This window comes from Empidonax traillii, unplaced genomic scaffold (assembly GCF_003031625.1).
Source record: "Empidonax traillii isolate 1590-97213 ecotype Southwest subspecies unplaced genomic scaffold, ASM303162v1 scaffold277:size2070623, whole genome shotgun sequence".
NCBI classification, from domain to species: domain Eukaryota; kingdom Metazoa; phylum Chordata; class Aves; order Passeriformes; family Tyrannidae; genus Empidonax; species Empidonax traillii.
In genome coordinates, this window is record NW_020955470.1 from 1,959,847 (window position 1) to 1,985,605 (window position 25,759).

At 38.4% G+C, this 25,759-nt stretch overlaps 1 protein-coding gene across 4 annotated transcripts in view; it reads left to right on the plus strand.

Annotated features, from left to right (window-relative positions):
* SRPK2 (SRSF protein kinase 2) overlaps nucleotides 1-25,759 on the plus strand; it is a 142,739-nt gene that overhangs the window by 103,403 nt on the left and 13,577 nt on the right. For all 4 annotated transcript variants that reach the window (XM_027890077.1, XM_027890078.1, XM_027890075.1 and 1 more), the window contains 10 exons: nucleotides 1,313-1,421; nucleotides 1,954-2,041; nucleotides 2,164-2,251; nucleotides 7,555-7,661; nucleotides 11,115-11,280; nucleotides 13,318-13,343; nucleotides 14,730-14,976; nucleotides 15,938-16,426; nucleotides 20,394-20,494; nucleotides 20,588-20,695. In XM_027890077.1, coding sequence (XP_027745878.1) covers nucleotides 1,313-1,421; nucleotides 1,954-2,041; nucleotides 2,164-2,251; nucleotides 7,555-7,661; nucleotides 11,115-11,280; nucleotides 13,318-13,343; nucleotides 14,730-14,976; nucleotides 15,938-16,426; nucleotides 20,394-20,494; nucleotides 20,588-20,695 — 1,529 coding nt within the window. The remainder of the gene's footprint in view (nucleotides 1-1,312; nucleotides 1,422-1,953; nucleotides 2,042-2,163; nucleotides 2,252-7,554; nucleotides 7,662-11,114; nucleotides 11,281-13,317; nucleotides 13,344-14,729; nucleotides 14,977-15,937; nucleotides 16,427-20,393; nucleotides 20,495-20,587; nucleotides 20,696-25,759) is intronic.

Consider the following 25,759-nt stretch of genomic DNA (forward strand, 5'->3'; position numbering starts at 1 on the left):
TGTACAGTTGTGTTAAATTTATTAATCTGCTCTGGAAGCATTTGAGAGAAGTTCCTAAATAAATCCTTGAGCTTCTGTTAAAGCAGAAGATGTTATTAGCAGGAAAAAAAATATAAATATATCCAGATTTGACATCACTGTTCCACAGATGAAAGGAGATAAGAGAGACATCCCTGTTTCAAATCCAAGGTATTAAGTTATAAATTCACATTGTTGTCTTAACTGGGTACCAGTTCTAACAAGATTTTCAGGGGATTTCAAAAAAATATAGCATCTTAGATTGCATCATGAGGTTTTGCTGATTCCAAATGGAATAGTCAATAATGGAGGATCCTGCTGAAGGACAGCTGGGCATGACATCGTGAAGGAGCAGAAAGAGACAAAGAAGTGATTCCTTGACAGCTGCTCAGAGTCTGCTGCTGGTGATGTCTTGGAGGGTTCATGGTGCAGCTTTATTATTTGTTTGCAATTTAGGCAGAATTGTGGATGTTATCGTTGGTGTGTTAAGGTCTGAATAAAAATCTTGTGTGATCACTGGCTTCCCTGTGTTTGACTGGGAAGGAGGAATGCCTCTTAAGACACAAAGGAAATAAAAGGCTTCATTACACCTCCTCACACTGTCTAGAAACCTGAGCTCCAGCCTGCTCTGTCCTGTTGGCCTTTCTGTCTCAAGGGGCTTTGGAGGACCTGTGTAGTGGTTTAAGTTAGGACTGCAGACTTTAGTAATTAAAGAGCATTTCAGACAAAGCCCAGAGCTGCTGCTCTCTCTTCCTCACTGTAAAACCCTCAGACATGAGAAAAATGCATTGCTGCTGTGGGTCACGAGCCAAACAGAGGAGCAGCAATAAGGTCTACATTGTTCTTAACATTTTCTCAGGAAGTATTTTATTGCTGCTGTTATTACTAGAAAGCAAATGGGAATTAAAACAATCTCTGTTGAGCTTTTGCAATCATCCAAAGTATGTTGATTGGAGAAGCTTCAAATATGATAAAGAAATAATGTAGATCTCTTCTGTACTGTCTGTGAAGTGGAAGATAAGCCTGAGGAAATACAGAACAGATCGTAATATTACCATAAATAAAAGCCATAAGAGAAAAGGGTGAATAAACTCTACAGTAGTTACAGGACATGAGTTTTTTCCCTCCAGGCCAAGCAAGGCAGAATTTTTGACATTAAAGTTTTCTTTAGATTTCCTATTTATAGTACAGGACAATTTGAAGAGGAAAATTTATGGTGCAAGAATGACTTGAAAACCTGGGAATTATTGTTTGTTTTCTGAATATTCTTTTTCTACTCGTTTTTTCATGAAAGGAGGCTATCATCCAGTGAAAATTGGTGATCTTTTCAATGGCCGGTATCATGTTATTAGAAAGTTAGGATGGGGACACTTCTCTACAGTCTGGCTATGCTGGGATATGCAGTAAGAAAACTATTTATTTCCATATGCTTTTTTTCTTAAAATGTTACTTTATTTTGTCTGCAGTAACTTTTGTTTTATGTGCATGGTAAAGTTATGTAAATGTTTGCTATCATTTTATGCAGACAGATGACTACAGTCATACTTTGATTAACAGTATAATTTATGAAAGCTCTCAGAATAAAAATAATTCTGTTTTCTTTGACAAATTAGCTTTGCTTATTGAATTCTCATGTCTTGAACATGCGAGAATAAGCTAATGTTTTTATTTCTGTTGTATCTTTAATAAAAAAATATACCATGATTAAATGATAAAATGTGTAATCACATTCCTCTTTTAAAGACATTAGCACCAAGGCAACAAAATATGCAATAAATTAGGCTTTTAATAATACTGTTAAAAGTTCTTCTAAAGTGTAATTTCAGTATTTTCTGTCAGAATACACTAGACAATGAAGTATTCTATTTAAAATTTCCCACCTTTAAAGCATGTTGGCTCTGAGCATGTGTTAAAAATGTTTCTGTTCTTTTTAAGGGGAAAAAGGTTTGTTGCAATGAAAGTTGTAAAAAGTGCCCAGCATTATACAGAGACAGCCTTGGATGAAATAAAGTTGCTCAAATGTGTAAGTACCACTCTTGCAATACAGTATTCAGTACCAGTACTACTAATAATAATGAATCTAACTAATTAGTATTTTAAAGTGAATTTTTTCCTAAAATGTCAGTGTTTGCATTATTGGTTTAGGTTCGTGAAAGTGACCCTAATGACCCCAACAAGGACATGGTTGTACAGCTAATTGATGACTTCAAAATTTCTGGAATGAATGGAATTCGTATCCTTTTGAAAACGTGGCATCTTCCTTAAAAATGGTCTATTGAGATAAGTAAGCATTTAGCTCTGGATTTTTTCTAGTTAGTCGTACTTGAAATATGTAAAGTAGAAACACCAAAATATAAGCAGATGCAAAGAGTAGTCCAGTGTGTAATGTACTCCCTGCAGTGGAAGTAGCTTAGCTTTTCTAAATACAGTGCAAAATTTAAAAACAAACAAACAAACAAACAAATCACGAGTCCTGTCATGGTGTGGTAGAACTACAAGATAGTTTGCTTTAAAACTAGAGTTTTAATGAAAACATTTGTAGTAACTGCAGCTTACAAGAAATATTGTTTTGTTCTGGACTGGTAAAGAGAAAGTGTCATTGTCATGAAGAAGCTGGTTTCTGTTTTCTTGTGAGAAGTGTGAAGATATGGAAGTTCTTGTCTTGTTCATGTGATCATCTTTAACCTTGTTTTTGGCAAAGGTTGTAAAGCTTTACCTACAAATGCTTTCTTTAAAAAAAAAAGGGGAGGTGGGGACAGGGAAAAGGAGAGAGACAAAGTAAAATATGACTGAATATTGTTCTTGGGGAAAATTTTGGGTCTGTGAATAGATTTGATTTTAGAATTGAGCTAAACTGAGTTATCCTTGCTAATTACATATTTTAGCAATTTATTATATTACTGTGCTTTCATTTACTGTTATAGCTGGTATTTATGTGCATGCTTGTTGAGTTTTGGAGCCCTAATAGCAGACTTCACCATTTCTGGTGTCATACCACCAGACAGAGACAGTTCTTCCTCTAGAGAGCTTCATCCGGCATTTTGGTCATGTGCCTTCAATCTTCAGCAGATCAGATTAGGGTGACTTTCACCAGCTCTCATCTTCCAGGATAGGAATGTAGGTGACTTGTCAGTAAATCTGAATACTCACTAGAAAGCATCCTTCCAGAGAAAAGTGTGCAGCAGCTTTCATCTCATTCATCTGTCTCTTGACATTAGTTATGGGGTCTTTGTGTATGTGGTGAGTGAGAATGAGAGTGTGGGATCAGCTATTCTCAGTTATAGACTGGCGTCTTAACTTCTTTTCCATTTTCCTATTTTAATTTGTTCTGTAGTTGCTTCAGTGGTCAGATACCATGGTAGAAAGTGAACTTAGTATAGTCAGCTTTTGTCCCCTGGGTTTTATCATCAAATTAGAAAGAATTAAAATAAACCATACAGTTGCTAGTAGTCATTTCAAACTGAATATAAATGGTGATCAAAGAAATTGGTTAACACAGTGAGGCAAAGAACCCAGGGTTGGGTTTCTTGATGCTGCTGTTATGCTACCAAAAAATAGGTTTAATTTATGAATTTAGATGCTTATGAAGAAGTATTTTATAAATACCTGTATTTTGTCTAACTGTTCACAAAAAATAATGTGGCCAGAACACTTCAGGTCTTCAGCTGACAGCTGTACAATTGAAGAATAATTAAAGTTATTTTTAGAAATCAAAAATTTCAATTTATTGTTTTTATTGTAAAACACTAATATGAAATAGAGAATGAGAAAATGCATTCATAACTATACACAAAAACAACTCAGGTTTACCTGTTTATCAGAGGAGTTTCTCAGTAATGTTCTTAAATTCTTGCTAAGATTCATATGTGTATGTACAACTGTATTAAAGGTGAGAACCATTTCTAAGTGTGAAGAGTAGATTTTGTTAGTGATAATATTTTGAGAGCATATCCAAACTTGTGTCTTTTTGAAATATAGCACACTGACAAAGCCAAAAAGGATCATGTGCTAAGGGTTCAGGTAGCTTTGTATTAGCAGGTTAAAATTGGACACCTGATGTTGATTTATTCTATTACAGTTTTTGTGTTGAAAACTCTGGCAGTATAGAAGTTTTATTGTGGAAGGCAAATGCTCTTGCCTAGCTGAGAAGTAGATTTTCCAGGAAAGTACCAGTGCACAGGATGGGCTGATACTGGACTCAAATTTGAATTGCAGCTATCTGAAGTCTGTCAGTGACTGCCAGTGAAAATAGGATACCAGGTATCTTGTGCATCCTGAGTTATTTGAGCCATGGTTGGTTGCACTGATTATTTAATCAACTCCTTTTTATCTTCTAGGGAAAATAATCTTTGGTGCATGTTCTCTTGGGAGGGAGCAGGTAATTGATTTTAATGTTTTGCTGCTGTTAACATTTTTAAAATGCCATGTTAGTGCTACATTAGTGTCATTGAGTTGAACAGGTTGAGAGAAACAGAGTAATTTAGGATTTTTTCCATGGTCTGCTGTTTCCGACTTCCTTTGGGCAAGTCACTAAAGATCTGTTCCTTGACTATAAATTAAAACAACATATGCTTCTTAGAGGCTTCATGATTGGTTATGGATTACATTTAAAAGTTAAAGCAAGACAGAAGAGTGGTGGGTGAATCCTTTGGATGGCTAATACCATGAAATGTCATGGAGCTTCCAAAGAGGGAAAATTGTCAAGAACTGTGTAGAACAGAGCTGGGAATGTGCAGAGCCATTGGCCTGCACTGTGTATCTGCAAACAGTCATCTTTCTTCTAGGAGCTGCAATAAGTGTTTATATACAGAGGAATTTTAATAATGTGTGTTATGCTCTGTTAGACCGAAAATTTTTTAGTTACTTGTATACTTTAAAAAGATGGCAGTTATGATTTTTTCATGAAATGACAGAATTCCAGAACTTGGCACTTTGGTGTTTTCAGTAAGTGTAGAATAATATGTTTGTTTGCTCTGGATATTTATTAGAACCTTAATAAAGGTTCATCTGAGTGTAGCAGTTTTTTAAGGAAAGATTCAGATGATCACATAATGGAACAAGAGTTTGGAGAGACAAAGGAAACAGTAAGGAAGGAAACATTCCCACACAATCAGACATTATAATGATTGTAATAAATGTACCTCCAAAGAGTATACAACATCAATTAAATGCCGTGGCATCTAAACTTTCCCCATCCAGAAGCAGCTGAAATACCTCCTGAAGCCTTTCTGTGTTGGTACTAGACCCTTATTTCATTTAGCTTAACTATCCTTTAACCCTCACCTAAATGCTCTAGTAATGTGTGTTTTGAGTCAAGAAGGAACAGCTCTCAGTACTTAAGCCTGTCAGCTGGTTAATGTTAAGTTTGCTCTCACTTTTGCTGCTTTGCTTTGTTTCCCCCTTTCAGACATCCCCCCATGCTGCTTTGAAGAGCATTCCACAAGAGGCTTGTCCACAGGGTGGGTTTATTTTGGACTTTTTGGACCTACTCACCTGTTGGGATGTTGATGCTGTAGGAAGATCCGGGGGCTTGCAAGGCTGGTTACCTAATAGTTAGTGCATAGCTTTTCCCAGACTCTTGGTTGGGGACAGTCTGGCTTACAGCTGATGTTTTTAGACCAGGATAGTAAATCAGACAACAGTCACATTTTCACATGCCTGCTCCCAACACTGAGCCTGCTCTGTGTCTTTTCCCCATTTCAGTTGTCTCTCCAGTACTGAGTGTGCCTTGACTTTGTCAGAGTCCTCCCAGCAAAATGTTGCAATCTTTTCTCAAGTAGACATCACTTTTCTTTCTTGTGACCCTTGCTCTTTTTGTCTGCCTCTGCCATTTCTCTTACATCTTACTTCTTGGTGCCCTACCATTTCAGTCATTCACTTCTCTACCCCCCCTTTTTCTTCTGGTTACTGGCAAGGCTTAACACTTCAGTAAGCATAAGGAACGGCAGGAATGTGCGCTGAGGAGTCTGCAGCAGCAGTGGTCTGAAGTACTGTGGGTGGGTGTCCTAAATTTCATTTCTGAATGTTGCAGCGTCTTGCCTTTATGAAATCTGTGTTGCTGTAGCTTTGCCACTTCCCTGCGTGGGCTCAGTTAATAAGCCCTGCAGAGCTGATGTGCTCTGCTCATCCTTTATGAAGGCTGGGTGCTCTGCTAGTGACTGCTGTTCATTGTGGGGTACAGTAACCAAGACTGTTTCCTCTTCTGAGTGAACAGAGTTTTTGTGATGTTCTAAGTGGTCCTGATTGGTGTGACTGGGAAATGACTGTTCTCCTCTAATACAGGAATTCAGGAACATGAAGTGAGATGAAGTTAGCAGCAATTTCATTGCAGTTCTTCACAAGGTGCTTTGACCTTGAGTCTTGAGACCTTTTACCTGTGGTCTAATATCACTATAGGAAATGTGGATTTTAAAATTTGACTTACCTGACAAGGTAAGTCTCATTTTGACACAAGTTAAGATGGTGACTCAAGATCATTGCCAAGACTCCAGTTAATAAAACGTAGAGAAGTTAGGTAAGATTTTTCCACTAACAGTGTAGTTCCATATGAATGATCTCTGAAATAGTTCAGCTTAATTCGTTGAGCTTTTCCTGCAGTATTAATTAATTAATTTTCTGTTATTTTTATTACATTATTCTTTGCAAGGTTATAGTACCGTATAGTTAAGATTTTAGCATCCTTTCCAATTTCCAGGGACATTAAGGTCATTCCCAGTTCATGTCTGAGGATTAATTCTGTATGGTCAAACTGTATAACTTCTTGCCAGAGTGTTGTGGTTGGTAAAAATAGAATCAGCTTTAATATCTGAAGATTTTCTCAATAGAAGGATAATCTACCCAGGTATATAAGTGTAGAATTGCTTAACTTAGGAACCCTTTGAACCACAAATTACAGGAAGTTCCTGTACCTTGTTTTTTTCCTGATAATCTTCCCTAGTAATCTCATGTTTGCCTCTGTCAGTGGCCAATAGTAAATGCTGAGTCACATTAAACTTTTGGGCTTTGTAGGTTGTAAGAGACCCGTTCTCTTACTACTCTGGTATTTGTTGTCAAGTGATTCTTAATTGAGCCTAATAAAGATTTTTAGTATGGTTCATTTTCTAAAACACTGTTGTTGCACACTTCTGTTATTAAAACCTCCTATGCAGATAATTTAAAATTTATTAGAAACTAGAGATATTAGGCCAAATCAGTACTTTTAAGTGTTTCAAAGAGAACAAAAATTAATTAGTTAGTTTTTACAGTTACTTATTTAATTGTTCATCCTAGTGCCATTGTTAACTTGTAGAAATAATCGACAAGATTTGCATAATTAAAATGTTTTATTTTAATTTGTTCTGCAGTTGGGCACTGGTTTTGTATGTGTTTATATATAATTGAGACAAGGTACCAAAGCATATACCATGTTCTGCTCACTTTAGGGGGGACTGTTTTCCCTCTAAAGGGGTAACGATTGCTGTAGCCAGTACACAAACAAATGCTTGTGTTGATCTCATCAACGAATTTATTTGGAAATTATCCTTAGTTGAATCTCAGATGTCTGTATGGTCTTTGAAGTACTTGGACATCATCTTCTAAAATGGATAATCAAGTCCAACTATCAAGGCCTCCCTATCCGTTGTGTAAAAAGTATAATTCGACAGGTAAGATTTGTTAATAATCAGGTTTATTTAATAATTAGGTTTACTTATTTAATTTAATTAGTTTTTCCCACCATGGTTAAGTTTGAAAGCTAGAATTATGTTATTAGAACTGAACTCTTACTAATTAATATCTAAGGTAAGATAATTTTATTGGTAATCTCAGGGGTTTGCAAGAGCATCGTTCTGGGTAGCCTGCACTTCTGCATGCTGGTGGGTTTTTGGGGAGTTGTGTTTTTTTAATCAAGGTTTTCCACTGATAAAGGAGTTTCCTGAGCTGCTTTAGAAAATAAAAAGTTGAAACAATGAGTCTTTCTTCATGGATGTAAGGATATTTATATTAAATTGCAGTTTTGGTTGACATGGTATGCTTTTTAAATATATCATCAGAACTGTGGGAAATAATACATGATGATGAGGAGGAGGATGATGAAGAAAAATTTTATCTCTCTGAAAAATAGACTATAAATGAAAATAACCTGTTTTCTGAAAAATTGCTTTCTGTCTGTATTTAAGTTTTTTAGAGTCAGAGTTTTAAAAAGGTGAAAACACTTCAGATCATTTCATTAGGAAGTGTTCTTTCAAAATATGTTCTTTTGCTAAGCTGTGAAAATCAAGTTGCTGAGAGGTGACTGTAAGGAGAAGTAGTGTTTCAGCAAGGAAAAAAGCATGTATGATAGAGTCATCTAGGGTGGAAAAGACCTTGAAGATCATTGATTCCAACTGTTAACCCCACACTGCCAAGTCCACAACTAAACCATGTGCTCAAGTGCCACATCTACACATCTTTTAAATACCTCCAGGAATGGTGACTCCACCACTTTGCTGGGCAGCCTGTTCCAAGGCTTGACAACCCTTTCAGCGAAGAAATTTTTCCTAATATCTAATCTGAACTTCCCCTGGCTCAAATCAAGGACATTTCCTCTGGTCTTGTTGCCTCTTACCTGGGAGAAGAGACTGACCCTCACCTGCTTACAACCCCCTTTCAGGGAGTTACAGAGTCCCCCCTCAGCCTCCTTTTTTTACAGATTTCACCTCCTTCAGCTGCTCCTCAGCACACTTGTGCTTCAGACCCTTCATCAGCTCCACTGCCCTTCTCTGGACATGCTTCAGCGCTTCAGAGCCTTTCTTCTAGTGAGGGGCCCAAACTGGACGCAGTAGTTCAGGCGTGGCCTCACCAGTGCCAAGTACAGAGGGACAATCAGTGCCCTGGTCCAGCTGGCCACACTATTGCTGGTACAGGCCAGGATGCCTTTGGCCATCTTGCACACACTGCTGGCTCCTGTTCAGCCGTCTGTCGACCAGCACAGCCAGGTGCTTTCCCTCTGGGCAGCTTTCCAGCCACCCTGCCCCCAGCCTGTAGCACTGCAAGAGGTGGTTGTGACTGAAGTGCAGGACCCAGCGCTTGGCCTTGTTGAACCTCACACAAGTGACCTTGGCCCATTGATCCAGCCTGTCCAGGTCCCTCTGCAGAGCCTTCCTACCCTCCAGCAGATCAGCACGCTCCCCCAGCTTGGTGTCATCTGCAGACTGCCTGAGGGTGCACTCAATCCCCTCATCCAGGTCGTTGATAAAGATATTAAACAGGACTGGCCCAACACTGAACCCTGGCAAACACCACTGGTGCCAGCCATCGGCTGGATGTAAATCCATCCACCACCACTCTCAGGGCCCAGCCATCCATCCAGGGTTTTACTCAGGAAGCAGTGCACCCCTCCAAGCCAAAGAGCCCAGTACCCTTTGGTGAGTCCCATGTGGCCTCAGAGACCTGTGTGTGTCTAAGGGATGTAGCAGATCACTGACCATTTCCCCTTGGATTATGGGGGCTGCCTGTACCTGTGTCCCAGCTGAGGGGGCTGGATCCCCAGAGAACAATTGATCTGACTATTGAAGGACAAGGCGAAGAAAGCATGAAGTACCTCGGCCTTTTCCTCATCCATTGCCACTGTGTTTTCCCTCTGCATCCCAAAAAGGATGGAGATTCTCCTTAACCCTCCTTTGTGAGCTTAAATGCTTAAATCTACTGTAGGATGGGCCAGGGTCAGAGAGGAGTCCAACAAGGGTGACATCCTGGTACGTATCCCCTACAGGCTGCCAATTTCAGAAGTAGCATGTTTAGACAACTGGAATAAGCTAGTTCTTTTGGGGGACTTTTAACCACCTTGATGTCTGCTCTGTGGGGTACATGCACTCAAGGGAGTTTCTGGACTGTGTGGAGGACAACTTTGTAGCATGGGATGAGCTGCATATCAGCAAGGAAACAAGCTGGAGATGCACCTTGCTGGACTGGTTATGAACAGAAAAAAGCAGTTGAAAATGTGAAGGTTGATGTCAAGCTTGGCATGAGGGGTTGTGGCAGACAAGCTGAATGTGAGCCAGTGGTGGGCTCCTGTGATGGCCAGAGCTAACCATGGAGTAGGCCAAATTGGCAGGAGTGTAGGCAGCAGAATAAGGAATCTATTTCAGTTCTTTAGGACTGTACAGTTTTGGGTTCCAAGTGTAAGACATTGGCTTAATGAAGTGAGTTTAGTGAAAGGCAGCAAAGAGAGCGAGCAGCATATGATGAATAAAAGGTGTTGGGAGAACTGGTTTGGTTGGTTTCAAGAAGAAAAGGCTATTAAAGGGGGAAGGTTTTCATATCCTCAGCGCAGATAGAGAAAATGGAGCCAAACTTCTCTTGTCAATGCACAGAGGTAAGACAAGAAGCAGCGTATATGAGTTACAGAAAGAGAAATTCTTTGTAGAGAGGGTAGTCAGGCATTGGAACAGGCTGTCTATGGTATTTAGCATTCTGCATTTGAGGAGGTAGTTGGAAATTAACTGGATAAAGACTCTGAGCAGGCTCATCCGATTTTGAGGTTAAATACAATTTTGGATCTGTATGACTTAAATGGTGAGGGTTTGAATCACACAGTCTTCCAACTTGAATTGCTCTGTGAATGCAAGAAAAGGTAAAAGTTCCAAGTAATTCAGTCACTTCATACCTGAGAAAAGAGGAACAGCTTAGTCCTGGGAGATTAAAAAACTTCAGTTTTTGTAAGACTGGAATTAATAGTTTGGACTAGTGAGAGTGGCAATGTCTGGTAAGGCTTCCAGGTTGTTCATGTCAGTGAAGATAATCTAGATCCTTATTCTTTCTTCTGCTTGAACAAAACGTGTTCTACGCGTGTTCTGAAAACTGATTTATGAAAGTTGGATATGAAACAATTCAGTTACTGCACTGATGTTACTGTGCATCAAACAGTTTTGTTTCAGAAAGTTATATAATTCTGTGGTACAATGGAAAATTGTGGGTTTACATTATGATTTGGAAATATCTCTTTTCCAATTTTTGAGTACTTTTGAGCATTAGGATAAAACTTGCTTAATTTTAAAATGACTATGAGAGTTGAGTTTATTAATAAGAAATTTAATTGCAGTTTCAAGCAGCTTCTTTAAAAATGCTTTTGTAATTAGGTACTTCAAGGTCTAGATTACCTCCACAGCAAGTGCAAGATCATTCATACGGATATAAAGCCAGAAAATATTTTGATGTGTGTGGATGATGCCTACGTGCGCAGAATGGCTGCTGAGGCAACCGAGTGGCAGAAAGCTGGTGCTCCTCCCCCCTCTGGCTCAGCAGGTAAGACAGTGCATTTAAATGCAGTGTAGTAAAGTTCCATCAGTATATTACTGCTAACAGTGTTTTGTTCAGTGAAAATTAACTTTTTAAGTAATGGCGTGAGAAAATTCAATGTCTAGTTGATTCTTTTTCCTGCTCTGGGAACTGTCATAGAAATGTTTTCTTCCTGGTTTTGCATGTTCAAATTCTCAGGGTCCCCAGATAACAGAAGATTTATTGGTATAAACTTACTCTCATCCTACCTCACACGCTTTAATGCCTGGGTTTTAGTCACACTGGAAGCTTGCATCTCTAATATTGACAATAATTAGTAATCTTATCTAATTTATGTCTAGTTCCATTACAAGTTCATCAGCATCCTTGTTGAAATTATCTGCCTTCTTGTCAGTTATAGCTGATTCTCGAGATGCAACAAAAAGTTTTAGATTCGTAGCTTTTCACCCTTGAAAATGGACTGTATTGCACTGACTGAACCTGCAATATGCCCTCCTTCCTAGGGTGTAAAATGCTCCATGTTGAACTTGCCAAGAGTTTGGATAGGAGCTGTACATTATGTTTAGCCAGGAGAAACCAAGGTGAAGAGGTTCACAGCAATCAGTAAAGATTAACAGGGAGGAAATATGGCTTTTCTAGTGATCTTCGGTACTATGGTTGCTATTAATTTGCCAGTTGAGCACATCAGTTTTAGGCAGTGGAGAAATAAGTACCTCTGCAATATGTCAGAAAATATGTCAGAGATTAAAATCTCTGAGGTATAATAAAAATGCCTGCTGTATCAGGGACAAATACAGTGGTTAGAATCCGTTTCACAGCATTATATATTTTTAGATGCAAAATCTTTTAAATTGTGAGTATATTGTATTGAATTTTACATGATGTGTAATCACGGCTAAAGATGATATGTTACTGGTGCAGGAAGTAACTTGATTTTGTTCATGCAGCCTTTATATCTCTTCCTGACATTAAAATAAGTAGTATTTTAAGGAATAGGCTGATGGTGTTCTTATCACACTTTGTTCTTATCAAATTGTAATTAAATAGATGGCTTTCCACACAGGAGCTGAAGATGTGTTTTCTTGACAGCATTTCCAAGAATAGGTTCTGCATAATTTCTCTTTTTATAGCAGTGATAGTGCTCAGCTTTTTAAGAATATTTTTGAAAACCTTGCCCTTTCAGGGACATACAAGCAGGTTTTTCCCTGAATTTACCTCAGGATCTGAACCTGTAAAACAACTCTGTCTCTGTGTTTTATTTTGTGTTTGTTAATTGCTGGATGCCTGTTGCCTGAAGAAGTTCATGAGAGGTTCTCCTGCCCTGTTTACTTTCTCTTTCTCACTTCCCCTTTGCTTCTGTCTCCCATATTAGGTTATTTCCACTGTTTTTGGCTATTGGTGGGAGGGTTTATGTGGCTTGTATTGCTGTTTTCACAGTCAGTATTTTAATCTCATCAGACCTAGTCACTGATGGGATCCTTCTCAGAGGTGCTTAGGAAGAGGCCCTGCTGGAGGTGCTTTTTCTGTGATGTTGTACTTTTTGCCTTAGGCACTACTTCTTGCCTCCAGCCCTAGCAATCAAACTGCCTTGTTTCAGAATAAAGGAAACACGAATATTTGGCTTTTCCTGTTGAGTGCATCACAGTTGTATCTTTGCTGATATTCCCTGAACTGTTTGTGTCTGTACCTGCTCAGTCAGCTGACTACATTCATTTAATCTGTGACAACTCTGCAGTCATTTGATGTTTTCTGTCCACTCTTTATAGATTCAGACTTTCCTTTCTGACTTTCATAAACTCCACCAGCCACAACATATTGAACACAAATTGCTCCTAGCTCCTTCCAGTTCCAGGTGCTCTAGTGGAGACATCAAATGGTATCAGGCAACACTTGTAAAGAGTAAAAAAATCGGGTAGCAAAAAAATCACTGCCTTATTTAGTTAAGAATGTTTTTACGTGATTTCTAATATTTTTGCTTTCATTAAAGAGTTGTTTTTGTAAAAATATATCTTTATTTTATTTATAATTTTTTTTTCTTTTTAGTGAGTACAGCTCCACAACAAAAGCCTGTAAGTATTGTTATATAATTCAAATTAACTGTCTTATTTTCTGTGTGTCTGTGGGTATTAATAGCTATTAGACTGTTAGTAGTTTCTGCCTTTTTTAAAAGCTACCTTTGAATAAAGCTTTTATCTTTCAAGGAACATTTTTCTTTTCATGTCTTTGGCCTTACCATTTTTAAGCACAGCGTTTCTCTGATGGAAACTCTCCCAGACATGCAGTTCTATAGCTGTGTCAAAGGAAGTTAAGCACTGCCATTTTCATCTCCTGAGGAATAATCCATTCGTTCAAATCCTGACAAAAATGGGTGCATGCACCAAATATCGTGCATTGCAGATAGCTTAAGGGCATCAAGGCCTTAGAAGAGAGGGAGTTTTATGAGGTTTGAAAGATCTTTTTGCCATATGGATATAGCAAGTAACTAATGGCAATACAGCCGTTCAGAAGTATTTATGGTCAAACCTGCTTTCTGTGTGTACAGAACGTACATGATTTCAATGGCCATACAACATGGATGAAAATTAACAGAACTGTCAAATTAGTTGTCTTGTTTTGACTACCCCTGGCTTCTTTTGAAGATAACAGGATCTACAGATAAACCTTTGAGAAAATAATTACATGAGGATTTCTTGCTGTGATATCTAAACAATGAATGAAAAATGGATCTCTTTTATCAAATAGTAAAAACAGAAGTCATAATTAAGTTAAAATGTAAGAAAGTGTTTCAATTCTCACTTCCTTATTGTTGTACCTGAGTTTTTCAATCCTTATGTTATATAAAATGTAAACTTCATAACGGCCATCTGTTGTTTGTGACTCACATGTTTGGGGCCAGAAGGGAATAATAAAAATGCTTTCCTTTCATAGGGAAATAGCTGAACAACACAGGATTTGTTTAAAATTTTTCACTGTTTTCAGTCTCTTTAGCTTTCATGTGCCTTTTTTCTCAGCATTCTTGTGCTGGTCATTGCCTGCATTGTACAGAGAGAGAAGTTATGTATTAAATTTATATGCAAATAACTAATATGATGGCAGATTATCTTCCACATACAGTATCATATGTTAATCTAGATTGACATTTAAGGTTATTGTGCCTATTTGAGGTTATAGGATGATAGGAATTTTACTGTGGCGTCTTAGATGTATTTTGCTCATGTAGCTAATAAACAATCATGTAAAAACATGATTAGCTATGTAAAATTTTGGTTGCTTTTTGCCTCATATAACCCTAATCATTCCTGATTTGAAGTAAAATGGATCAGTGGTATAATTACTGTATTAGTTACCATCTAGTATTTAAAACAAAAAAAATCATACTGCAATTGAGTTTGGTTTGAGATGCCTTGAGAATAATTGATAAGTTGTTTTTTTTTTTTTAATTATTAATATTTAAGGTTGGAAAAATATCCAAAAACAAAAAGAAAAAGCTGAAGAAAAAACAGAAGAGACAAGCTGAGCTGCTGGAAAAACGCCTGCAGGAAATAGAAGAACTAGAGCGGGAAGCTGAAAGAAAAAAAATAGAAGAAAATGTAACCTCAGCTGTACCATCAAATGAACAAGAAGATGAGTACCACCCAGAGGTGAAACTAAAAACAGCTGATATAGAAGAGGTAGTAGATGAAGAAACTGGAAATGATGATGGTTAGTATTAGCTGCTTTTATTGACCTGGAGTTTTACTGTTTCAGACAGGAGAGTAATTGTGCAGTGTTGCATCTGGTGCCAAGAACAAAATCTTCAAAGTGTCCTAGATCATTAAGTTTAATTTTTTCCTGTAGGTAAAATTGTAACTACAAAGCCTGAAAAGGTAAAGAATAATCAAACCTACTACAGAAGTGAAGAAAACCATCAATAGCAGTCTATAGCTATCAAATACCACAAAAGAACACGTAGAAAATTTGACAGAACACTCAGTTGTCATGGTGCGTTGAGTGGAATAACTGCATATCCTGGCGAAGTAGAAGAAAAATTTGTGTTCTATAACATTAATGTAGTAGTTGGAATCATTGTTGCTTTCCCCTTTTCTTCTTGCATTGCTTGTCTGAATGATCTGCGAGGTAATAATGATTGCAGCTTCTTCGCTGAAATTTCTGAGATGTCTTGTTAAAATTCCTGTTTAGTCATGGTGAGTTGAACCATAATTGTTATGGTCCAGCTCAATTCTGGCTTCCCTCATGTTTTTGTCAGCTCTTCAGTCCTGATAAAGATTTAACTACTGAGACTGTAGTTCGATTTGGTCTGGTTTTGGTCTTCTCTTACTGAGAGTTCCCCTGCTTCTATGATGACTCCCTGATTGACACAGGTTGAGTTGTAGATTTATAAAGCTTACCTTCAAGGTCTCGTACCTCTTCCCTTCATAACATTATTCTTTTCTGAATTGTTTCCTCCTGAACCACTTCCCATTCTCAATTTTTCTAACCGCCTTATTAGTCCTTTCTTTTGCCTTTAACTTAGATTTTAAGGTTGTTGTGTGTTTCAGTGATATTCAGTGTTTCCTTTTATGATATGTCAGAAGTCAAGTAGTTACTGAAGAGTTAAAAATGGTGAATGCCTGATTGGTTTATTGATATATGATCTAATGTGTTGCTCATTGAAATTTTTCAGGTGAAGCAGAAGATCAGGATGAAAAAGAAGACACAGAGAAGGAAAACACTGAAAAGGATGACGATGTTGAGCAGGATCTTGTCAACACTGACTCTACAGACCCTAAGTGGATAGAATCCCCCAAAACAAATGGCCATATTGTGAACGGCCCATTCCTATTGGAACAACAGATTGAAGATGAAGATGAGGAAGAGGAAGAATGTCCAAATGCAGAGGAGTATAATCTTGATGAGCCAAATGCAAAAAGCGATTACTCTTACAGCAGCTCCTATGAACAGTTTAATGGTGAATTGCCAAATGGACGTCATAAAATACCAGAGTCACAGTTCTCCGAGTTTTCAGCTTCAGTGTTCTCTGGGGCTCTAGAGTCTGTAGCTTGTGGTTCTGCTGTTTCTGAAGGATCAACTGTAACAGAAAGAGAGGAGAGCAGCCCATCTCACGACAGGAGCAGAACGGTTTCAGCTTCAAGCACTGGGGATTTGCCAAAAAGTAAGTGTTCATCTCGGTGACTTCTGTCCAGTAGCATGAGCGGGTTACATTAAATTAAGCGGACAAGTGGAATACAAAGGCAGTGGTTCGGTCAGAAAACATTGTTAAAGTGAACTGGGGGATTTTTCTTGCAGAACTGTGATTTATGATTTTTCTCTGCTCTAGAACTTGTTTTTAAATATAGATAAATTGCTGTAGATGAAATATTTGCATTGACAAGTCAGTCTGCACAGGAAAGAGAAAAGGAAATTGATAGTTGCAAGTAAGCATCATTCCCATAGTTTAAAGGTAGAAGGTGATCATGAGATCATGTATCCTGACTTCCTTTTATAACAAGTCAGTAATACACCGTCTGTTAAGCCCAGTAACCTTTATGTTTGGCTTAAAACATTTTTTTCAAAGAAATACTTGCTTTTGATTTGGACAAATGAAATGTTAGAAATCTAGTGTGGCTGAAGTGTATTCTACTGCTTGGTACTCTCAATTGTTTCAGAAGAGTTGTAGCAAGTTTGAATTTGTGTGGCTGCAGCTTCTATCTGTTACTTCTTGTCAGATCTTCTCTCAGGCATATTGAATAATTTTGTAATATGCTGTGTTTTCATTCATTAGAGGTTCTTTCTGTGTCAAACAGTTCCTCTCTTAACCTTTTAAAACTCACCAGGGCATGTTGCCAACCATCAACTCATTATGACTCTTCTGTATTCAGCCTTGGTTTGGACATTTAAATTCTGGCCATCAGAACTGCTCTCGTCCAAAAGTTTTGCCTGTAAATCCAGTTTATTTGAAGACATGGAAGGTGAAATCTCTGTGTCATTGTGAAGAGCTGGATTTTTGCCATTGAATTAAATAGCTTCAGGGTATTACACATAGGTCTTATTTATAGTGCCCGGGGCTAAATGATAAATATATGGGTTTCAACTTTAATAAAGAAAATACTGAGAGACTAAATCTGTAAGCGGATAGAAGAAAATGAGATAGCTTAGGGAGAGGATCACCAAGCCTGCCATCAACATTGTCACAGATGAAGTTACTAAATTTAAATAGAACTGTATTGAAAAATGCCGCCAAGTGTATTTCTTGGTTTAAGACTTTATGAGAGTAATTCACTCAATTTATTACAGAGTCAGACAGATAAGGTAAGAAATGTGAAATAAAATACAACTGAACTGAGCTGTATTTCTGGAAGATGCTAAGATCCAGGAAAATGAGGCTTCCAGTCCATCTCCTTACACTCTGAAGTCCCTGGAACAATATCCAGGAGGTTCCTGGATGCCTGGTAGTTTCTTCATTTGTTCCGCTAGCTGTATTTAAGCAGAGAGACTCTACTGCTGTTTTCCTGGGGTGATGTGTAAAATCCTTATGCCTCCAGGGAGTTAAGCCAGTTTTGTCATCAGGGAAGCGGCTTATCTCCATAGCTGGAGAAACAAACCTACTTTATTTCTCCTTGATGTTATCTAATCGGTTCACACACCTTTCATGGAAAGAAAGGAGGACAGTAAATTTTCCCAGGCAATCCGCAGTAGAACAAGAAGGCACGGGCTTAAGCTCTGCCAGGGGAGGTTTAGGTTGGATATTAGAAAGAAGTTCTTTACAGAGAGAGTGATCAGGCGTTGGAATGGCCTGCCCAGGGAGGTGGTGGAAGATGAGGCTGGATGTGGCACTGAGTGCCGTGATCTAGGAATCACAGGGGGGTTGGATCAAGGGTTGGACTTGATGATCTCGTAGGTCTCTTCCAACCCAGTTAATTCTATGCTTCTGTGATTCAGCGATAGCTCACTTCTGCAGAAAGAGGAAAAGCTGAATGTGATGAATATTAATGGCATCAATAATAATGTGGGGTTAAACAGTAATAAAGCATATGAAGGTATTTAGGAAGAAGCAGCATACAAGAGTCGCAGGCTATTCAGTATTTTTAAATGGTGCTACTTTTTCACTATAACTTTAATTAAGTCTCTTCAGAAAAGGGCACTAATGTCTAGGCATTGCTATATATTAGTAAGTGACATGATCTCATTTTTTTGGGATACTTGCCTCATTTGGTGCACAGACCAAGTTATGTTCAGTAGGTGAGCAGTTTTTATCTTTTTAAAGTTTTCACTGCAGGATCAAATGCCCTGAAGATGGATCTGTAATTTCCTCATGACTCTCTTCCTCCTTCCAGTGTTTAAATGTTTACTAAGTACACTGTCATGCTGAGACTGTGAGAATGAAGGTGATATTTCTTAGGTTTTACGGAACTAGGACACAGAAGTGCTCACTAATTTTGTGCTTAGGTTAAGCTTCTTGGGATGCTTTTTTGCAAGTACTTATTAAAAGGTATATTCCCTCTGACTTCACTTTCAGTTGTGAATGATCTGTTTGTCAAATTCAGGATCCAAGAATTCATATCTCAGAAGATACAGGACATAAATATCATAAGTTCCTAAGAAAAACACAGAAGTGTGGGCACTTGGCTATTACCTGTTAGAAGAAAGTTGAAGAAAGCTGTCTTTTAATGTCATATTCAGATATTTTACTCATGAGGCTTTTCACCCTCCCCTTCATTCCACTTTATTTACTGCAGTCCTTCACCTTCAGCAAGATGTGTGGGAAGGATTTATCTAGCACTGTCTTCTTTTTTTTTTTTCTTCTTTTTGCAAAGACTAGTGAACTGAGAAAGGTCCTCTTATTTCTTGACTCATGCACGTGATTGTGTTAAAAAAAATTAGGCTGCACTATGCAGCATTCTTGTAAGGGAAGACTTAATATTAAGCTCACTAGTCTTAATAGTTCCTTTAAAGTATTTTACTTCTGTGCCCTATGTTGGTGCTTTTTATAAACTTGAGTCTTGGACTCCATTCCAGCTTTTTTAGAGGACTGTTTGTTGAGGTCACTCCCCTTCTACCTTCTGCTATTTAGTCCTGTATTTTCATTCTTTCTCTCCCCTGGGGGACTCTACCACTTTCTTTCCTGGTTGGCCAGTATTCAGTGCTCTGATGACCAATTCAGGCTTCCTGTGCCAGCAGTTGAAGATCCATACCTGATTTCAGTCACTCCTGACTCCTCATTAGGACATCCAGTGTTTTTTCTTATTGTCTCATGTATTTTCCCTGTCGAATTCTTACACCAATTTAACAGAATCACAAGTGCTTTTGGATCCAGTACCTCTTTCTTATCTTACCATTGATTTCCAATTTAGTCTTTGTAGCTCAGGGACAAGGAAACTGAGACCAGCTCTGCTGCTCTGTGGTTTGTGGGACCTGGTTCTCTCTTCCTTCAAGTCATTTGCTTTCTTTCCAGTGCAGTTTAGGAACCAGCAGGTGATATGTCAAAACAGAGAGAAGGAGCACCTCCATTGGTCTATGCAGAGGTTGTCAGTGTCCCAGGAGCCAACATTAATTCCATTGAAGTTCTGCCTTTTCAGTCTGGATCATACTCCATGCAGATAGGACCTTCAGAGAACTTTGATTCACTGCTGAATTAATTGTGAAAAGGGTGACAGTCCCCAGGCTCTCAAATCAACCAGGTTTTGGTGGGTCTTTTCCCCCTTGGGGCAGATGAAAAAAAAAAAGGTAAAAATCCAGACAAATTTTATTTACTTTAGCCAAGCATGGTGGAAGTGCAGGGTTTATTTTCTCAACCAAACTGTTCCAAAAACATATCTTTCATGTGGAGTTCTTGGAGTCTGAGTTTTAACATTTTCTGTCTGAACATGCACTGGTTTTGCTGAGAAGCTACTCTGGATATTCGTATAATAGTTGTTTGGTAGTTTAAGAATACAAAAAATGTACACTTCGAGTGTATAAGGATTATTTAGAAATCAAGGTAAGAAATCCTATTAATGTTGCTTTAATTTCTTGAAGCATTCAGCAGATTGTTTTATGTCTCAATGTATGACAACACTGGATGAAGTGTCAAGGCAAAACTGCTTAGAGATAATGAATTGTACACTCAAAATATTAACTATTCTGCATTCTGCTTGTGTTAGCAAAAACTCGTGCTGCTGACTTACTGGTGAATCCACTGGACCCAAGAAATGCAGATAAAATTAGAGTTAAAATTGCTGACCTGGGAAATGCCTGCTGGGTGGTAAGTGTAACTCCATCCTTTCAGCTCCTCACTGTTCAGAACCGCCCTTTTTGTTGTCCTTTTTCCCCATTAATGTGGTTCTTTCTGTTTTAGCACAAACACTTCACAGAAGACATCCAGACAAGACAATATAGATCCATAGAGGTTTTAATAGGAGCAGGTTACAGTACACCTGCTGATATCTGGAGTACAGCATGTATGGTAAGAACAATACAATCTGTATTTTTCAAGAGAAAACCTCCTAAGAACTGGTTTGTTTATTTAGCAAAGAAACCCAGTGGGGATACTTTTGACATTTTGACATAAATACATTATCATGAGTCATGTTGTATTGGGTAGCTACTGATGATTTCTTCCCTTTACCTCAGTTTCTCAAGCCTTCTTAATCAAAAGGAAGTATTTTGGAGAACATTTCTAATTTTCATGTGATGCACTTTAAACTGGTAGTCAAAACTATGCAAGTTTAGAGGGAAATAGATTTATATTTTAAATGGCAAAATGTAACTGGAATAGTACAACTGCATATTTTTCTTCCAGTCTTAGAATCTGTGCTACTGTTTGCCGTGTTTACATTCTTTTCTCTTGTGTCAAGTAACAAAACAGTGAAATACTTTAAATTCTTGCCAAGTGCAGTGAAAACATGGGTCGGATCAGGCTTGGAAGTCACAGCTTTAGGTTCTAAACTTTAAAGAGAAGGAATTTAGTTTATTAGTGTAAAATATGTGGTAACATTCTGTAGAATTAGTTTTAATATGGGAACTGAAATGACATTTTTAAAAATCTTTAGAGAGCAGGAAAAGTGAAAACTTAATCGTGCAACTTTTTGAAGCACTCTTGTTTATAGTATCTCTTTGAGGTCAAACAAGCCACATGCATCTTCTCATTAAAACTAGTGTGTATTTCCAAAAAATACATTAAAAATACCTTTGTCTATTTTAAAAGTGAAAACTTAATCAAATCTTTATATTTTACAAATACATGTCTGAAAAGAGTAAGTGTGTGAGGAGGAGGAGAAGACTCAAATACTAGACACAGTTTGCAGGCGTGGGCGATGAGAAGAATTGCACAGCTCAGAGGGAGAGGAGGAGGAGGATTGAAAGGAACATAAAATCCTACATATTATAAGCTCAGCAGGCCATGTGTTGGAAGTAACTAACCCATAAGTGAAATTAAAGTACTTTTTCTCTGGAGTTGAATACTACCTTTTGTTCTAGTACACAGGAAAAAAAGATCCATTTCCAAATTTACTCTTCCATTTGGGGACAAAATGTAGAAGTTTTCTACAAATGTTCCACAGTTGTGTTCCTTAATGATTCTTCATCTTAACTAACTACAAAATCATTATAGAGTCTTTTGTTCTTGTTACCTGATATTTTGTAAACCTCAGTTGAACTTGATAACCTTTTATGATATTATATCCTATATTCATGTTTCTTTAGGGTTGTACCTGCCCTTGCTAATTTTATGTACAGTCTTGTAGCTAAAGACACATAAAGAAGGCTGAGATCTGTCTAGGATTGTGTCCAAAGGTAGTTGGGTATTTAATAGCAATGTCATACCTGGAGAATAAAATATTCTTAAAATACCTGGGATTGTTCAGCCTCTTACACTTTCTCTTACATGTTATATAAGCATTACTGCTTTCTTCAAACTCAGGGGACAAAAAGCCTAAAGCATCGTTGCCCCTGGAGGTATCTTAACTCAGATTCACAATTACATATGAAATATTTTAACCAGAAAATTATATTTCTGGTTTTTTGTTGTGCAGGTTTTAAAGATAGTAGAGCGTTTGAGACAGAAGCACTTTAATTCTGTCTTCTGACATAGACTTTGGGTTTTTTCCCCTTAAAAAATGCAGTAGAAATTTTATACGCTTACAGCACTGACACAGAGTTGTTGAATTCAGTTGTCATCATTGTATAACTGTGTGAAAAACAGAGAGCAGGCTCTCAAGTTCACCCCAAAAATTCATCATTTGAAACCTCCCAGAATCTGCTTTCATTCCTGCATGGCTGAGAAAATGGGTCAGAGCACTGAGAACACTGATCCTGTATCAGATGAAAACCAGCTCTGAGGTAGGGATTGCCTTGAAGACCTTAATAGCTCTTTCTGCAGAGGACTTGTAACAGAGACTGACAGCCAGGGAAACATTCCTAATGTGGAACTGCAGACTCCCAAATAACTTATTTAGGCTGTCTTTGGAAATTATGATTTTAATCTCCCCAATCCCTAGAGCAGTCAGGAACTGTGAAGTACCAGAGTGTTATAATGCCACTATAAACTTGCTTTCTCAGATTTGGTTTCCTTGTTGTACCTACTCGTGGTTTAGAAAATTCCCTTCTAGTTAACCTTGCTCTTTTTCATACTTATTTCACTTAGTTCCATAATTTGTACTGTGTGTTTTCAAAAGGATTGTCTGCTGGACCAGGAGGCGTTTCTTTTCAGCCAAAATACAGCTCAGGTACCCCATTAGCCATGTTGTCCAAGACTGTCAAAGGAGAACAAAGAGAGGACTTGCTCATATTTCTTTGCTTGTACAAGTCCAGAGTCATTAAGGGCATTTCTGGGAGCAGTACTATGCAAAATGAGTGATCCAGCAGCATAACAAATTTAGTGTCAATAGGGTTTCTGTGTCAGGGATTTATGTGTGTGTAGAGCGCATCAGTCTTTTTATGTGTCCTGGATTTTATGGACAAGGACTTGGAATGCATGGTACCAGGATTCACCTGGGATCTTAACTTGGTCTTGTGCTTTATGGATCTCCATTTGAGCCTCAGGTTTTTGCTGCCTTGGGCTTGCTAATGAAATAGTCTTGCTCACTGAGAATATCGTTGACGAAGAGCAGCAAAGCTGCCGGTTCTTGTGTTGGCTTGTATTTATGGCCTGAAGTGTGGCAAGTGGAGCGCAGAGGTTGTGGTTTATCACAACAGCAGCAGACTCTCTTCATCATACCATTTGCCCATCAGTTTTACATAATCTTTAGTAATGAGGATGGAAATGATGTTTTTAAATGGGCTTTAGGCATGCAAAACATCTGTGTTCCTGTGTGCACAGCAACTCCCAGAATACCCCCTTAGGAGTCTTGCTTTTGGGACCTGTTATGTCATGTCTGTGTGGAGAGGGTTCCTAACCTGGCCTCTGCTGGTATGGGTCGGCTTTGTCTAGGCATGAACTCCATGGTTTCAATGCAGCTTCCAGGAAAGAACAATCTGTTTTATTGGTACTGTCTTTAGTATGTGAGTAGCCAGAGTTTCTGGTCAGGAGTACTTGTGGTGGAAGCAGACTTAATCAGGGATATGCAATGACTCCACCCAAATAGCACAAAAGGACAAAATAACTCATTGCTAATAACCTTACAGTCCAGTTTCTTTCATGTTATGTCAGTGAATAAGCAGCACTGTAAGCCAGCAGCCTCTGAGCTGAGTCTTCTAATTTTAGATGGTTTGACGTGGCCCAGTTCTTGTGCCCCAAACTTCTTCGAATCGGATTTAAAGGATGAACATGAGTATCCCCAGGCCAGTACCAGTCCTCTGCTCAGGTGATCTGAGTCTCAGAGTCTTTAAGATGCACAAAATGCTGGGGAGCTAATGAAAGAGGTTGGATGTCAGTGGGCTTTTGCAGACCATGACAGAGTTGTTCACTTGTTCTGTGCTCAGCAAAGCATGCAAAAAAGGAACTTAAATTTTTTCCCCTAGACTTTGGTGACCTCAGGCTGAGTGGTTGTTGCTGTCATTTTCTGGAGGTTTTTAAATTTTGCTAGGGACATTGTACAGTGCTCTTGTATTTTTCTTTTAACAATGTGGCCTATTTAAGTGGAATACCCAGCTGCTCTCATGGAAAACTAGACACTGGGATTTTTTCTCCATATTCATTAAATTCCAGAAAATGTTCCCTTGCTGTACTAAGCCCTAATTTAATTCTGCCAATGGGGAGATGCATCTCTCTTTCACCCCCAAAAAGGAATAGATTTGGAGCCAGCAGTACCTTTGACTGGATTGAAACCACTCTCGATGATTTCATGTTACCCGGCTGCATTTCCACATTTGCAGTATTGAGAGGGTTGCTTTCTGTAGAGCAGAAACTGAACAAACACCGCATGATTTAGCATTTCCTAAATCCCAGAAAACATGGAACACAGTACTCCACTGCTGCTGCCAAGAAATCCTGGCAAGATGAGGGAGTTAGTACTGGCAGACTTTGTATTGCTCCTGGAAATGACTGCAAGCACCATGATTCCCCCACTTTTCCCTTGTTTATGCTCTGGATTGGAGACAGGAAAAACACCTGAAGTGATGAGTCTTATCATGACTTCTGTTGTTCATCATGTGCACTCTTGTTTGAGCTGCGGGGAGGAGATGACTTTATCACAAGCTGGGACATGAGCAAGATATGTTTTTAACACTTTTCTGAGGTGGCTTTTGTGGAGAGTTGTGATTCCTGCAATATCTTGTTTTTACAATAAGAACTATCAAATAGATCATAGCTGCAGATCAGCAGGAAGTCAGAGAAGGTGAAAATTGTACTTAGTGTTTTATCTCCCCGAAGGGAATGTGCATGATGAAAGAAAACACTAGTGAGTGTGAAGGGAAGGGGATGGGCAAAGAGCTTTCAAAATGAGGGAGGTGCTACTACAAGCAAGGAAGGAAGGAAGCTCACAGTGGTGGGTTTTTAGTATGAGCATTTCTGTTTGTGTGAGAGAACTCGGAGGAACAGAATGAAGAATTAGCAGGATATAGTAACTTAGGATGCCAAAATTAAACCTACATGTAAGTGCTTGTAGGTAACTGGGGGCTTGTGTCCCCAATGTACTTCTTTGTATGATGTCCTCTTAACGTGGGGTAGAGAGGTAACTGTCCTCAACTTCTCTCATAGTGTTGTAAGCAGGGAAAAATTATCATGTCTCCATGGGATCATGAGTATCATCATGCTAGTATGTGTGAGTGGCACATACCAAAGGTGTGATGACAAGCCTCAGCTTGCACAGAGGCAGTAGTTTGAGGAAAAATGGAAAATCAAAAATGTGGGTTTGAGAGGAGAAAAACCTGAAGTCGTTATACACATATTTTTCAGTAGGCAGATACAGTACAGAATGCTGTTATTAATCACTGTACACCCTTTTTGAAGGTGGTGGGTGGACAACCTGAAACATTTAACAGAAAATGATTTTCCAGAGAAACTGACTTTCCAAAGCAACCACTTGGGACGTGCATAATTCTGAGATAGGAGTATGGCAAATAAAGGAACCCTGTTTCCTTTCCTAGGCAT